Source organism: Passer domesticus, chromosome 3 (genome assembly GCF_036417665.1).
Source record: "Passer domesticus isolate bPasDom1 chromosome 3, bPasDom1.hap1, whole genome shotgun sequence".
Classification (NCBI taxonomy): Eukaryota; Metazoa; Chordata; class Aves; order Passeriformes; family Passeridae; genus Passer; species Passer domesticus.
In genome coordinates, this window is record NC_087476.1 from 15618378 (window position 1) to 15633092 (window position 14715).

At 49.3% G+C, this 14715-nt stretch overlaps 1 protein-coding gene across 1 annotated transcript; it reads right to left on the minus strand.

Moving 5' to 3' along the window:
• Positions 1–386: 386 nt before the first annotated feature.
• KLF11 (KLF transcription factor 11) lies at positions 387–13942 on the minus strand. Its single transcript, XM_064411959.1, has 4 exons — positions 13777–13942; positions 11147–11401; positions 4116–5109; positions 387–1871 (listed from the first exon to the last, which is right to left on the minus strand). Exons 1-4 carry the CDS (start codon positions 13816–13818, stop codon positions 1567–1569), a joined length of 1596 nt encoding a protein of 531 aa, XP_064268029.1. The 5' UTR covers positions 13819–13942; the 3' UTR covers positions 387–1566.
• Positions 13943–14715: the final 773 nt, after the last annotated feature.

The following is a 14715-nucleotide window of genomic DNA, read 5'->3' on the forward strand; positions in this document are numbered from 1 at the left end:
AAGCAAGACCAGGATTTCAGAACAAAGCAGTAAAAGGGAGAGGGCATTCCTAGTTATCCACAGTTGATGCATATAGGGAGAACAATCCTCCACAGTGCTCAACTAAGCTTCAGTGCAGGAGTAGCTGAAGGGAGAAGAGTCCAGAAGGAATGAGCACTCCAGAAATATTTCATTCAGGGAGGGAAGCTGTCTCCCAGCAAAACAGCTGGTGCTTTGCTGTACTGTCAGCTCTGCTACAGTACCCACACACTCTTCTGCACCTCAGGAACGGAGCAGTCCAATTGTGCTACGGGCATTTTGTTACTCACACCATGCTATTACAGCACAGCACTCCTGCAGCCACTGGTTCCATTTCTTAACTATCATCACACTTCGTGTAAAAGAAAATCCATTCAACAGGGAGAGTGTATTGTTTAATAGAAAAGGGTGATTTTATACAAAGTACTGTGGAGAAGTATAAGGCCACATGAAGAGCATCATCAAGTTGACATGGTGGCTATTTCTTATTTCTTAACTCAAGACACAATTAGTATTTCCTCTGGTGCATTGATACAGGTAAAATAAAGCCTTGAACTATAAGGTGCACAAGCATCCACAATACAAAAAAAACCCTTTAATTTTTTATTTCTCCTCTACTCAAAAAAATATAAAGAGAGACCCATTAATTTTTCATGGGCTATCTTGCCATTTTCGCATTTTTCAGTTTATTTTGATATCTTGGTTTAGTAGGACCAAAAATAAAGCATAGTTTTTAGTGTCAAAATTTCTAACAGTGTTTGTGCTTCTACCTCCCTCAGAGCAGTCTGGCTCCTCCAAACTTTGCTTCAGTGCAATGTGGACTCGAGAATGCTTCTACTGACAGCCACATCGGCTTCTACTTGCAAAGGGTATGAATTCCTAAAATGTTGAGGATTTGTATTCTCAAATAAGGTCATTCTGGTTTGTTTTGTTTTAAAAATTACTGACTCACTCTGATCTTCAATCTACCTGCATAAGGAGGGTGTAAGAGCACTAGCCCATGGCAGGATCAGGATTTGCAAGTGTGAAAACCAACCAGCATGTTATCAAATGGTGTTTATAAAACACTCTGAATGCAATAGTTTAGGTTTACTGAAAAGCAGTTTCCAAAACTGGGTCTCATCCAGCACAGCCCTACTAATGCAAGTAATTTGCCTGCATAATAAGACCAAAATGAACAAATACAAAATATATTTGGTATAGAAAATAGTACTATAAAAATTAAAAACCACCCTGTTTTACTGTCCATCAAAATATTAACAGCAAGCATTACAACTTTTTTTAACCTATTGCCAAAATAATTTCCAAGGAGTTCTACTTTCCTGAAGTGCTGGTGATTGCAATTGCCCAAGTACTGAAAAAAAACCACCAGGGAAGGGACGAGGAAATATGATAGATTTCTCACATAGCACTATCAACAGAGGACCTAAACTGCAGGAAACTAAAGTACACACAAACACAGGGAAAACAAAAGCCATTGCCCATTCGGCTGTTGCCATCGGAGCTCTTCCTGATCCTCACAAAGTCTGCAGACCGTGCTTCCCCGCTCTAGCCCTGGCAGACGGGCGACGGCACGGGGATGAGCATACTCAGAGCGCTGCTGCTCTTGGGTGTCTCTGCCGTGGCAATTCTGCTGAGCTTGCCAACCTCTGTCTGCCAGCTGGGGGTCTTCTTGGTGGCCATGTGGCGGCGGGTGTGCTTGGTCAGGTGGTCGCTGCGCATGAAGCGGCGCTCGCACACCGGGCACGAGAACTTCTTCTCGCCCGTGTGCGTCCGCCGGTGCCGCGACAGCTCATCCGAGCGGGCAAACTTCTTGTCACAGCCGTCCCAGTTGCAGCTGAAGGGTTTTTCTCCTGCAGGATGCAAAGGAAACATTTGTTACTTCTGAGAAGCTGAGTTGCAGTCTTGTCAAAGGACTAACTTAAAATCTGCCTTGCAGAAACCAGTGAGTTCCACAGAACTGCAGTCAACGTAACATTAAGCTAAAGTCCTGTTCCAGAGAAAAATAATAGCTATCATTTCTACTTATTTCCTTGTATCTCTCTTTAAGTGTTCTTTCATCAAGCCTGGTTTTTCAGCTGTCCAAAATCCCAGTTTAAAGAAATAGAGCGTTCATAAAGCTGCCTTACCTGCTGACTGAACTAGGAGCAAGCTCCTGCCCCCATGCCCAAGTATCCCCTATCCCTCTGGCTGCAGCATGCCATCCACAAATACTGTGGGCAAACAGGAAGCCTGGAATGGAGCCTCGGGGCCCTGCTGCTCCAGTGATCCAGTCCCACACCCAAACACCAGTGAGCACTCCTGAGCAGAGCCTGGCCTGCCAGCCCCCCAGAGACCAGGAATGGCAGCAAGGCTGCCCTTATCAGCTGCTGCTCATCCTGGGCCACTGCTGAACATCCCACCTGTCCTGAACAACCACAGCTCCAACTACTCCAGATAAACATTTACCATGTGGCCCAAAATTAGGGGGATGCTTTGGAGCAGAAGAGAATCACAGAATCACAGAATTTCTAGGTTGGAAGAGACCTTCAAGATCATCGAGTCCAACCCATCCTATCTTATACCTCAACTAGGTCATGGCACTAAGTGCCACATCTAGTCTCCTTTTAAACACATCCAGGGATGGTGACTCTACCACCTCCCTGGGCAGATGATTCCAGTGTTTGACCACTCTTTCTGTGAAAAACTTCCTCCTTAGGTCTAACCTGTATCTCCCTTGGCGCAGCTTGAGACTGTGTCCTCTTGTTCTATCTGTTGTTGCTCGGAGAAAGAGACTGACCCCCAGCTCACTACAGCCACCCTTCAGGAAGTTGTAGAAGGGGCCCAAACAGAAAGGAAGCCCCACAGGAGTGTTCTCACTTCAGGTATTGAGAGTAAAGTCTGTGTCTTCTGCATGTGCTATGACCCAGCTAGTCAGCGTGCAGAGAAAAGGCAGAAAAAGAAAGCTGAGCTACTCATCCTCCTGATCCTGTCATGGGAACTGGCTAGTGAGGGGTCAGTGTTTCACCTGCCATTGATGTCTTAACCACAGGGATACAGGGACACACACACAGGCTCCCTGTGGATCAGCAGCCATGTGCACAAAGCGAGGCACTTGCTGACAGTCTGTTTATCCTGGAGCACTGGTTTAATTTCAGCTTGAGCAGCCTGTCAAGCCAGGAGCAGAAGCATCATTCTACCTCTGAACTATGGTTTACAAGAATTATCAGCTTCATGTAGAGGTTAAGCTCTTTTCCAAAAGGAACTGTAAAGACAAGCTGCCAAACTAATGCAAATCCCATCATGCAAATTGACATCCAATAAACCAGTGACTGTGGGGTAACAGCAGGTAGAGGAAAAAAGTCAAGGAAAACTAAAAATAGACAGAACTATTCTATACCAATCTCCCATTATGCCAATCCTTCAACATAAAATCCCTGAGAATTCAAAGTTTGTTTTAATTTAACAAGATCCTGGAAGCAGAAAAAGGGTAAGTGAAATGCATTTAGACTGGCTCCCCACTGACCCAATTTATGGAGCAAATCACTTCATATTAATTACAATTAATTTTCATTTACCTCTAAAATTCCCCTTCTGCAACTGAATAAGCTGTTACATTCCTGTAGGAGCTCTGCTTGCTAACACAGCAGCCCAAAATCTCAGTGCATTGCCATTTAGCCTACACAAAACTCTGGGGGAACAAAAAAAACCCCCAAACAAACAAAAAGCAGTTCCTGAGTTTCTCTTTTCTTTTACTCAGATAACCTGTACTGTGTTTGCTTACACCAGACCTGCCCATGCTCCAAAACAAGGGACTTGCACAATTCATTTCAATCTAGTCCAGATGGCAGGATTCCACTTAGATCTAAACACACGCACACAGACTGCAAAGCTTCACTCCCACTGAAGCCTGTGAAATTCAACTAACACTACAGGGTCAGCTGAGGTCTCAGAACAAAGTATGTCTTGTTTTGCTTGTCGATGGAGAATGAACATTCCTTCCATCCCTGAGATGAGCAAAAGCTTCCCCATCACCTGCTTCTTCCCTTTCCCACCCCCTCCCTGCAGAAACCGTGCATTTCACACCCCAAGGCAAGCCAGAGCCCTCTGGTACGCACCAGTGTGGGTGCGAAGGTGGGCTTTGAGGTGGGAGCTTTTGAAATAGGTTTTCTTGCACCCCGGGAAGTCGCACACGTAATTCCTCCGCCTGGAGAAGTCCATCTGGGGGGCACAGGTCTGACCAGAAGCGATGAACACGGGAGCAGGGGCGAGGGGCAGTAACTTGGTGCTGCCCACAGTCACCACGGCCTGCGGGCACTGCGGTGGCTGTGTGACAGCGGGCTGAGGGAGAACCAACATGACAGTCCCCTGAGGCACAGAAGGGCCCATGAGCACAGGCTGGGACAGCGGGGCTGTCTGTGGTAAAATAGGTTTCATGGGAGTTGAGAGTGCTGGAGCTGAAGGCTTGACATAGGCATTAATCATGCTGCTTTGTCCATTTAAAGGGATCATTTGACAGAGAACCTGGGGGCTTGAGACAGGGGCAGGTGTCACTGGGGTAGCTCTTTTTTGCAAGTCATTCTCACAATTCTTTGGTAAGTGGGTTTGTGGCGAAACAGGCCGGACTGGTAGCTGCCCTTTATTGGTCACAATATCACTGGAGTCATGTGCATAAGGCTGATGTGCTGGAGAGGTTTTGCTGATTAAATCATCCGCAGCCCACGTGTCCTGTGGCAGTCTGGAATGTTTTCGGTCATCCGCTCCACACCAGTCTCTGGAAGCGCTGCAGCCTGAAGTTACCTTTGTTTTCTCTTGCACAGCAGGAATGTGATGATAAGCAGAACTATCACCTGTGTGACGTATGACACTCGTTGCCATGGCCCTGCAGGGCTGAGGTGCAGAGAATTCAGAGATCACTGGCTTCTGACTGCAGGGTCGGGCCACGCTGGGGACAGATGGCCGGGTTATGGGAGAGGCACCGGTGGCTGCCGTGACTGAGCAGGCAGCTGCACTCGCCATGACAGTCCTTGGTTTGGAGTAAGTCACTTGTGAGGACAGGAGCGTCGCTGCCGACATCTCAACGAAGTCAGGGCTGTGCGGAGGGGTCATGCACTGCAAAAAAAACCCACACCACTGTGGATCAGTGTCATTCCATAGCACAGTTTTCCCCTGTTTTTACTCTGAAAAATAAAATTACACGCTCTCTCCCAGCATCTCAGAATGTGCCTCCTAGGACAAACTGAGTAAGTACACTGCTGTGGTTTAATCCCAGATGGCAACCAAGTCCCACAAAGCTCACTCATCCTCCACCCCAGATGGATGGGAAGGAGAATCAGAAAAAGGTAAAACATATGGGTTGAGATAAGAACAAGTTAATAATTCAAATACAGGAAAATACAATAATAAAAATATTAAAAAGGCAGATAGAGAGAAATGAAGCTCAAGAGAAACAAATGATGCACAATACAACTGCTCACCACCCACCTGGCCTGATCCCAAGCAGTGACTGGCCCCTCCTGGCCAACTCCCCCCATTTATACACTGAACACAATGCTCTGTGGTATGGAATATCCCTTTGGCCAGTTTGGTCAGTACTGTCAAAGCCATGCTCTCTCACAAGACTTATCCTCCTCACTGGCAGAGCAGGAGACACTGAGAAGTCCTTGGTTTAACTGCTGCTGAGCAATGCTTACTCTAAAACATCTGTTTGTTATCAATATTATTCTCACCTTAAATCCCAAACACAGTATTGTGCCAGCTGCTAGGATAAAAATTAACTGTATCCCAGCTGACAACAGGACAATATCCACCCCATATTCTATGCCATTTACATCATGCCCACACTTTTCAATACATTCCAATTAACCATTGCTTTTCTTGTCTTTTCATACAGGTATCACTCCCTTAGTCTGTGGCCATCCCTCTAAAGCATCTGTTGAGCTCATTCATGCACTGCTTTGGGCTCCAATTCACAGCAGTTCTTCAGGGCAGGAAAGATGGTGTGCTATCTTGGATTGCTGCCTACTGAAGTTAGTTCTCATTCCATCACTGCTGTGCTTGTCCAGTTTCACTGAAGTGTGTTCTTCATTAATCTGGGTGATTCCTACTGTGATACCCTTGATGTTGCGTGTAGCCAGCTCAGCAGTGGTGACATGAGTGTTACATGGCAATTAACAACACACAATCCAAATCACTGGCTGTTCTCACACAGAACCAGATCCCCTGGAACAAAACTCTGGACTTTCCTATCCTCCCACATTCCCCACCAAGTGCACCCAGCTCCTTGAGCAAAAGCAATCCCATGGATGGGTTTGTCATTGCCTGATGCAGGATTGTTTTCCCCAGAAGCTTTTTTGTGTGCACTACAGGGACTTTGTCCCCTTCTACAGGATGTAGAAGTTTTGCTTGAGCACAGCTGGCAGATCCTCTAGTGCTGACTGCCCAGGTAGCCTTTGCTAAATGTGTATCCCATTGTTCGAAGGTCCCACCAGCCATTGCTCTCAATATTGGCTTTAACAGTCTCCTGTATTTTTGATTTTCACAGACAGGGAGGTGATAAACCCACACAATGCCATGCTCTTCAACCCAGGTGTCTGTGAGGTTGTGCTGGAAATGAGTCCCCTTGTCTGGCTCAATTCTTTCTGGGGTGCCATGTTGCCATAAGATTTGCTTTCCAAGGCTCAGGACAGTGTTCCAGGCAGTGGCATGGGGCATGGAATAGGTTTCCAGTAATCCAGTGGTTAATTCCACCATCATAAGCACATGGTGCTTGCCTTGGTGGGTTTGTGAGAGTCTGATAGAGTCCATCTGCCAGGTGTCCCTATATTTACATTTCAGCCATTGTCCTGCACACCAAATAGGTTTTAACTGCTCATCCTGAATCACTGCAGTGTATGTTTCACCATTATGGACAGCCCTCCAAGAGTGTCCACGGTCAAGTCCACCCCTTGATCATCACTCCATCTACACGTTGCATTTCTTCCTTGATGGCCTCAGATGTCATGGGCTCACCAAGCAATAAATAATTCACTCTGGTGAATCCTGCCAGTCCAGATCCACCTGGGCCACTTCAATCTCAGAAGCCCGATCCACCTGTTGGTTGTTTTGATGCTCCTTGGTGGCCCAAGTCTTGGGTACATGAGCATCCACATGATGTACCTTCACAACCAGGGTCTCCACCCAGGCAGCAATATCCTGCCACAAGGCAGCAGCCCAGATGGGTTTACCTCTGCTCTGCCTCCACCACTGCAACCACCAGCACAGGGCATTTGCCACCAACCATCAATCAATAGAGAGATATAGCACTGGCTGTTTTTCTTGTTCAGCAGTGTCTAAAGCCAATGTTCACCTCTGCAAAGTAACTCAATTCACCTTCTCCTTCAGCAGTTGCTGTAATTTTTGTAGGATACAGCAAACAGCCACTTTCCATCTTCAATACTTTCCTACAATACAGCAGGAATCAAACACGGCATATTGTTTCTCATTTCTTGGTAACTTATTATACAACAGTCTCTCCAGCATGTGCCATCTCCTCATCAGGTGGCATCCAGGAGTCTGCCCTCTCCCCAATCCCAGGAGTCCCAGAAGTAGTCACAATGACTGAGGTTTCCTGTTTGAGGACCAGTGTGACCAGCAAGACCCACTTATTCCACACAGCATCAGCTACGTGGTGTGTAGGAGACCCATCCTTTGCACATCCAGCCCAGCACCAGGAACCAGGATGCCAAAGGGGGCTCTGCTCCAGTACCAATCACTCCCAAAGCAGCTGGAACCTCTTTGTAAGCTGCCAGTATCTCTTTTACAGCTGGAATACAGTGGGCTTCAGATCCTCTGACTCCAAAACCCTAGAGGTTGACCCAATTCTCCCCTGTGCTTTCTACCAGAGGTTCCAGGTAGGGCCATTTTCTTTGGCTGCAGTGTAGAGCACAATTGTTGTATCTTGTCCTGCTGGGGCAGATGTAATTTTCTGCATGAATTATCTCCTGTTTAGTTTGTTCAAAGGCTTGTTGTTGTTCAGGGCCCCATTTGAAATCATTCTTCTTCTGGGTCACTTGACAGAGAAGGCTGACAATCAGACTGTAATTTGGAATGTGCACTCTCCAGAAACCCACAATGCCTAAGAAAGCTTGTGTTTTTCTTACTAGATGGTAGAAATGTAGCTGTTATTTTGCTAATCAAATCCAGTGGGATCTGATGACATTCACCTTGCTATTGTATTCTTAAAAACTGGATTTGCTATGCAGGCTCCTGGACCTTACTTTGTTTTATGGCAGCTTTCAGAGAGATTTGGACTGTTTTCTTCCCTTTCTCAAAAACTTCTGCTGCTGTATTGCCCACAATGGTACCATCAATATATTGCAAGTGTTCTGGAACTGGATCAGTCCATGGCAAATGGTTAAAATTTCTGCCATGTGGGCTGGGCACACTGACTTCATCTGGATCTGTGGGTGACTGTGCCTTGCTCATGTAATAAAAAACCCCCTCTGGTACAGCTATAATTTCCTCAGGCACCAGATATCTCTCTCCACAGCAGCCCACCTGCCTGGGTGACATTACCTCTTTCCTGAAGGGATACCTTTCCCTCACACTTGACCAAGTTGCCTTCACAGGCTGAAGACTTGTGATATTCTTCCAATCACCTCATCAATGCTCTCTTCCCCAGGAAGTCATCCCAACTGCTTGGCTTCCCCATCTCCTAATTCAAGGCTACTAGCCCCACTGGAGCAGCCAGGTGATAATGTGCACACCTGGACAGCAGCTGAAACCTCTTCACACATCCCACAGATCCCTCAGGAACAGGGACTGAGTGGTTACCTCTTGTTCTGTCTCTTCCTCCATCCAGTTTTTGTGATGGCCCTGCTTCATCCTCCTTCACTAAATGAGCTGACTTTGGTGTCCATTTCTTCTTGTGTACAAGGACAACTGAAAATGGCACAAGCTCATCCTCTGGCTCAGCTGCACCATCCCTTGCTGGGGTCTGAGCAGTCACACTGTGTGATGCCAGGGTCTGAGCAGCCACAAACCCTAAACAAGACCTGAACCACATTCCCAGTTCCTGGTCATTCACAGACCATGGTTTCAGCATCCCAAGGATATTCCAAATTTCCAAAATTCCCATGCCTGGAGAAGAAGGGGAAGATTGTGTGTGTCTTCTACACAGGCTGGCTCTCCAGAGCAAAAAGGCAAACAGTGTCACTATTAGCAGTTTCTAATAGATGGCTCGCCAAGTACAGGGGTGATGACAGAGGGGCTGATAGCATGAAAAAGCAGATTAGTTTCAAGGGCAGCAGTTCTGTGCTATCACATAATCCAGTGTTACAAAGTACAGTAAAGTGATAACCTTAGCCCAACCCCCAGAGATGATACCATAACACCAGGGAGAACATGCACAAGAAGTAAATTGTTACATAACACAACAACTGTGAGACCAAATAATTCAACACTGTGATCAACAACTAATAAACTAATAAGATGAATCCTGATAATAAATTTGTTACAGCACAGTCTGGTCAGATCTGTCATGGAGGAGAATGAGAAAGATGAAACTCATGTGTTGACATAAGGACAAGTTAATAATTGGAATAAAGTAAAATATAATAACAGCAATTGTAATTATTATTACAGGGAGATACCAAAAAGAGAGAGAGAGCAATAAAACCCAAGATAAACAAGTGGTGCACAGTACAATTGCTCACCACCCACCAACCAATGCCCAGGTCCTCCCCACCATCACTGATCATCCCAGTTTTGATGCTGGCATGGCACTCTATGGTATGGAATATCCTCCTGGCCAGTCTGGATCACCTGCCCTGGCCACGCTACTTCCCAGCTTCCTGTGCACCTCCTCACTGGTGGGAACCTGAGAAGTCCTTGACCTGGGGTAAGCACTGCTCAGCAACAACTAGAACATCAGTATGTTACCAGCATTATTCTAATTCTAAATCACAAACACAGCACTGTGCCAGCTACTAGGAAGAAAATTAACTCTATCCTAGCCAACAGCAGGACACTACATTGCCTTATCTCATGGCCATTCTGATTAAGCTCAAAACTGTATTAATAAAAGGAAGGCAATGAGGCAGCTGTAAACCTGCACAAAACACTGCAAGTATACTCACTGCACCACAAAAAAGTCTTTCATTCCTTTCTCCTCAGCAATGGGCACAGCTGTAAGAGGCTATGAGCAGAATAAACAGACCAACAATAGACAGCAATACTCCACTTTTCTATTTCAAGCTCCCAGCAAGCCATAGATCTTTTCTCAATCATTACCTCAATGCCTCATGGCTACCTTCTAGATAAAGACAAATGCAACTGCTGTGTCCCTTCTTATTTAACCATTTCTCTCTGTGCTGTCTTCCTGCATCACCTCTTCCTCCTCCTTTCCCACTGAAAGATATCTCCTGTGCTGCTCAAGAGACAGTGCCAGCACTGAGCAGCAGGAGATATGGCAGCTGCTTGTCAGGCTGCTCTTATCTCAGCCTCTTTCCTTTATTATTCCCCTTTTTCCTGGCAACTGCATGCTGGAAACCTACTGGTTGAAATGGGCCTTAACCATCTAAAACCCTAATGGCACCAAGCCCTTTTTTAATACCTACTTTTGTTGCAACATAAATTGAAACAAAAGAAAAAAAATTGGATTCAACCAACATTAGTCAGCTGGAGTAGACCAATGTCTGGAGAAATAACAGACTACATGTACAAACACATAGTACAGAAACTAATTAAATTGCCTATTTCATAATGGCAACGTGTACTTTCTCTTACAATGACCAGTGAAGCACAACATCATCAAGGGCCTTTTTCATACAGTGCTTGCAGATATGCTGATGCCAAATCACCAAGGCACACTCTGCCACTCTCACTCAAAGTGCTCCAAGAAACCTACAACAGCCATCTCGACATCCTGTCCAATCCAATAACCTGTCAGCAAGGGCTTTCACACCTAAATTTAACAAAAGCCTCTACATTTGCTAAACCAGAGACAGCAAAAACCCATAAACTCAACATGCCCACCCCACAGCTCTGTGCACAGCACAGGCTGTGACAAAGGGACACCTGAGCAAGCCTGTATTTTCCAGCCAAGCTAAAGCATTGCAGGGATGTGACATCCACGTGCTGGGCGTATTTGTGCTCATGCTTTCCTTACCAGTGTGGATAGATAGTCCTTTGGTAATTCAGCCGCAGCCTCGGCGTGCATTGTGAAATCCCCAGAATCCGAGAAGGGCGTGAGGGGCCTTATCTTTAATAGGTCACCTTTCTGGGATCTTTGACCCCAGGAGCTCATACAAACAAGGGCTTCAACAGCTTCAATGTCGTTCTGCTCCAAGGTGCTGCAGGTGGACCTTTCGCTGTCATGACGCTGCCGTTCACGGATGGACTCATAGATGTCCACAATGTCAACCTGAGTGCAGTGGGATTACTGGTATTAGGACAAGTCAGAGTACAGGACTGGCACCACCCACACGCTGTCTGCTCACAATGAAGGTCAACTGAAACAGATCCCATGCCCGTGGCAAGACTTTTACCAGCTGGCTCATCTCTCGCTCTCCCCCGAGCTGCTTGTCTCTACATTCCCTCCTCTCAAAAAAAAAAAAAAGAAAAAAGAAAATATAAAATAAATAAATAAAAAAAAAAAGGAAGACACGATTTTCCAGGAAAAGAACAGATATGTGTGTGGCTCACATTTCCAAGCTTTCTTTCCTGAATGACACTGCTCTGCACAAACACATCCCATGCTTGCATACAAGCATAAGAGAGGAAAATCCCAACTTTGAACCTTGTTTAGAGAAGGCTCTTTCCTGAATCCAAAAGACTATTCAGCACTAATCTCATTCTGGAACATTTAGAAGATAAATTTCAGCTGCGAATAAGATGCTTTAAGGCATGATCATTGACTTGGAGTAATGCACATCAGAGAAGATTTTTAATCTTATTTTTATAGGGAAGCCAAGCCATGATGGGGAAAAGATGGAAGAGATGGAAGGAAAATAGTTTCCAAAGTACAGTGGGAACTGTTTGCATTGTACTTCAGAAAGGCCTGATGCTACATAGGTGCTAGGTATCTAAAACTCACTCTGAGTAAAACAAAGACAAATGTAATCATACTGATTTGTTTCCAATTGCACCCATCACAAAATATTTGTGCGTGCATGTGTACACATGCAAAACACTTGACATCCCTGCACAAGGATATCCAAACTTCACAAAGCTCTCACAGTGCTTGGCAGTGGCTCCAAAAGCTATGCTAGCCTGATGGGTTATTACACACAGGCCAGCTCAGTGTCAACCAGGCATCCAGCTCCTCCAGTCTTTAGACACACTGACTAACCTGAAGGCTGAGATTCAGAAGTGTGGCCCAAGCCTCCTGATCCTACTGCTGTTACAGTGTTTATGTACTGCGGGAAAAAGGTTTTAACTCTAAAGGCAACACCAGACCACTAGCATGGCCTGAAGCCCTAGAAGGAATTCTGCTCACTGCGTGACAGCACGTACTCTAAGTGAATGGGTTTTGTTACTGAGTTAAGTAATGTGGGATGATCCTTATTCAACAGTGTCACAAAGATGCAAGCTGTGTTTACACTCTAGGGATGTGCAGGCAAACATGCTAAGCATAATGGATCAAAAATATTGGTACTGCACTCACAGAGAATTTTCACCTAAAACATGAGGTACCAGGCATGGAGATGTCATGATTTGGGGACTGGAAGGGGTAAAAGCAATTAACACGTTGGAGAGAGACTTCTAAGAATTTCCACTGAAAAACAGTGAGAGGAAAAGGTGATGTGTGCCTGCAAGCCTGGACCTCAATGGCCTGGACCTCCATGGCCTGTCACACGGGGCCACGCCGGGCGAGGCTCTGCGCTGAGCACAGTCTGCCAGGGCTCCTCCAAGTGCGCCTGCAGGCAGCCAAGCCCACAGGCTTATTTCTTCCAACCCTACGCTTCAGAAGAGCAGCTTTCCCTAAAGAAACATAAAAAAAAATGTGCCTCGCTTCCTCAAAAAACCCCTCACAAAAAAAGCTCTTTCTGCAGACGAGCGCTGCAGCGCGGGCTCGCCGGCTGCTGCCAGGGAAATGGCCAAGCGCGCCGGGCGCCTGTCCTCGCATCACCCCGCCGGGAACTACGTGCGCGGGGTGCCGGCAGGATGGGGACGGGCAGGGCGGGCCGCTGGCGGGAAGGATGGGGCACGGGCAGGGAGGAGCGGGCAGCGCGGGCTGAGGGAGCGGGGGCAGCGCGGGCTGAGGGGAGCGGGGGCTGAGGGGAGCGGGGACAGCGCGGGCTGAGGGGAGCGGGGACAGCGCGGGCTGAGGGGAGCCGGGGCTGAGGGGAGCGGGGGCAGCGCGGGCTGAGGGGAGCGGGGGCTGAGGGGAGCGGGGGCAGCGCCTCCCCCCGCCCGCAGGGACCCCCAGCCGCTCCCCGCCCCACGGCGGCCGGGCGGTGCCACCGAAAGGAGGATGGCGCGAAAGGAAGGAGGAGGAGGAGGAGGAGGGGGCGGAGGGCAGCTCCCACCCTGCCGCCCCCGCACGGTCGCTGAGGGAGGGCCGCCCCCCTTCCCTGCAGGTGACCGGAGCGACACCCCCTTCTGAGGGCTCTGCCCCGGCACGGCCGCCCCGTGGCCGCTGCCCAAGCACGCCGCTCCCCGCCGGGCGAGCAGCGGTCCCTGCCGAGGCGGCGGCGGTCCCGCACTCTGCCCGCCGCCGAGCACGTGCCCGGGCTGCACTGGCGCTGGCTATCCCCACCGGCCCCGCTCCCTCCCTCCCTCCCTCCCGGTGCTCACCGCGGGCGCATCTCCCATGTCCGAGCAGGGCGAGGCGTGCATGGCGCGGCTCGGGCGGGCGGCGTTGGCAGCGGTGCGCCCGGGCAGCGGCGGCAGCGGCGCGCACACAGCGGCGGGAGCGGCTCCCGGCAGCGCCGCCTCCTCCCGGCCCCGCCCGCCGGGAGCGGCGCGGCCGCGCTTGGGGGGGGCGCTCCGAGCGCAGCCTGCGCCAAACAGCGCGGGGGAGACGGTCCCGGCCAATCAGCGCTCCCCGCGGCCCGCGCCCGGCCAATGAGCGGCGGCGGGCGGCGTGATCGCGGCGTGCCGGCGGGAAGGGCGGCGCGTGGGCACGGCCGGCGGGAGGGCGGGGCGGGGGCGGGGCCGGCAGGGGCGGGGGAGCGCGCGCTGGAAACTGGGGGAAAGGTCGGGGGCGGGCGGCGGCCGGGAATGCCCGCGCGCCGGGGGGCGGGGCCGCCGCTGCGCCCCTCCCGCGCGCCGTGCGTGCGGCGCGGCACGAGCGCTCCCGCCAACCGCGGGCCCGCGGCAATTCCCGGCAATTCCCGGCAGCTCCCGCCGGCAGCTGAACCGTCGGGGTCCTGCCTGCCCCATACGATAGGCCTGCCCGGCCGGATGAAGGATTTGGGATCACAAAGAGCCCTAAACCCTCTCCCGAAATCCATGAAGGGTCAGTGCTGTGGATCACTGGATCCCTTGGTGTTGGAAGGCCTCCCCTGGGCCAGCCTTAAAAGCCTTCAAGCCACAACACAAACTCTGTTTAAAAATGAGTGTTCCTGGGTTTTTCCCGTTCCCAGCCCTCGTTTTCATTTTCCCGTGGCAGCCGAGGTGTGCGGGCCCCGTGACTCCCAGCGGGATTTGTGGTTGCACCGAGCATGGCTGGGGCTGCTCTGCACCTCAGAGCCTGGGATGGGACAGGAAGGACCTGGATCCCCTGGAAGGGTC

Excerpts from the sequence above, each read along its gene's own strand:
- KLF11 (XM_064411959.1), bottom strand. The coding sequence starts at position 13,818 with ATGCACGCCTCGCCCTGCTCGGACATGGGAGATGCGCCCGCG. Across the intron at positions 5,110-11,146 it reads AGGACTATCTATCCACACTG|TGCATGACCCCTCCGCACAG; the intron begins GTAAGGAAAGCA and ends TTTTTTTTGCAG. Across the intron at positions 1,872-4,115 it reads CCACCTTCGCACCCACACTG|GAGAAAAACCCTTCAGCTGC; the intron begins GTGCGTACCAGA and ends TGCATCCTGCAG.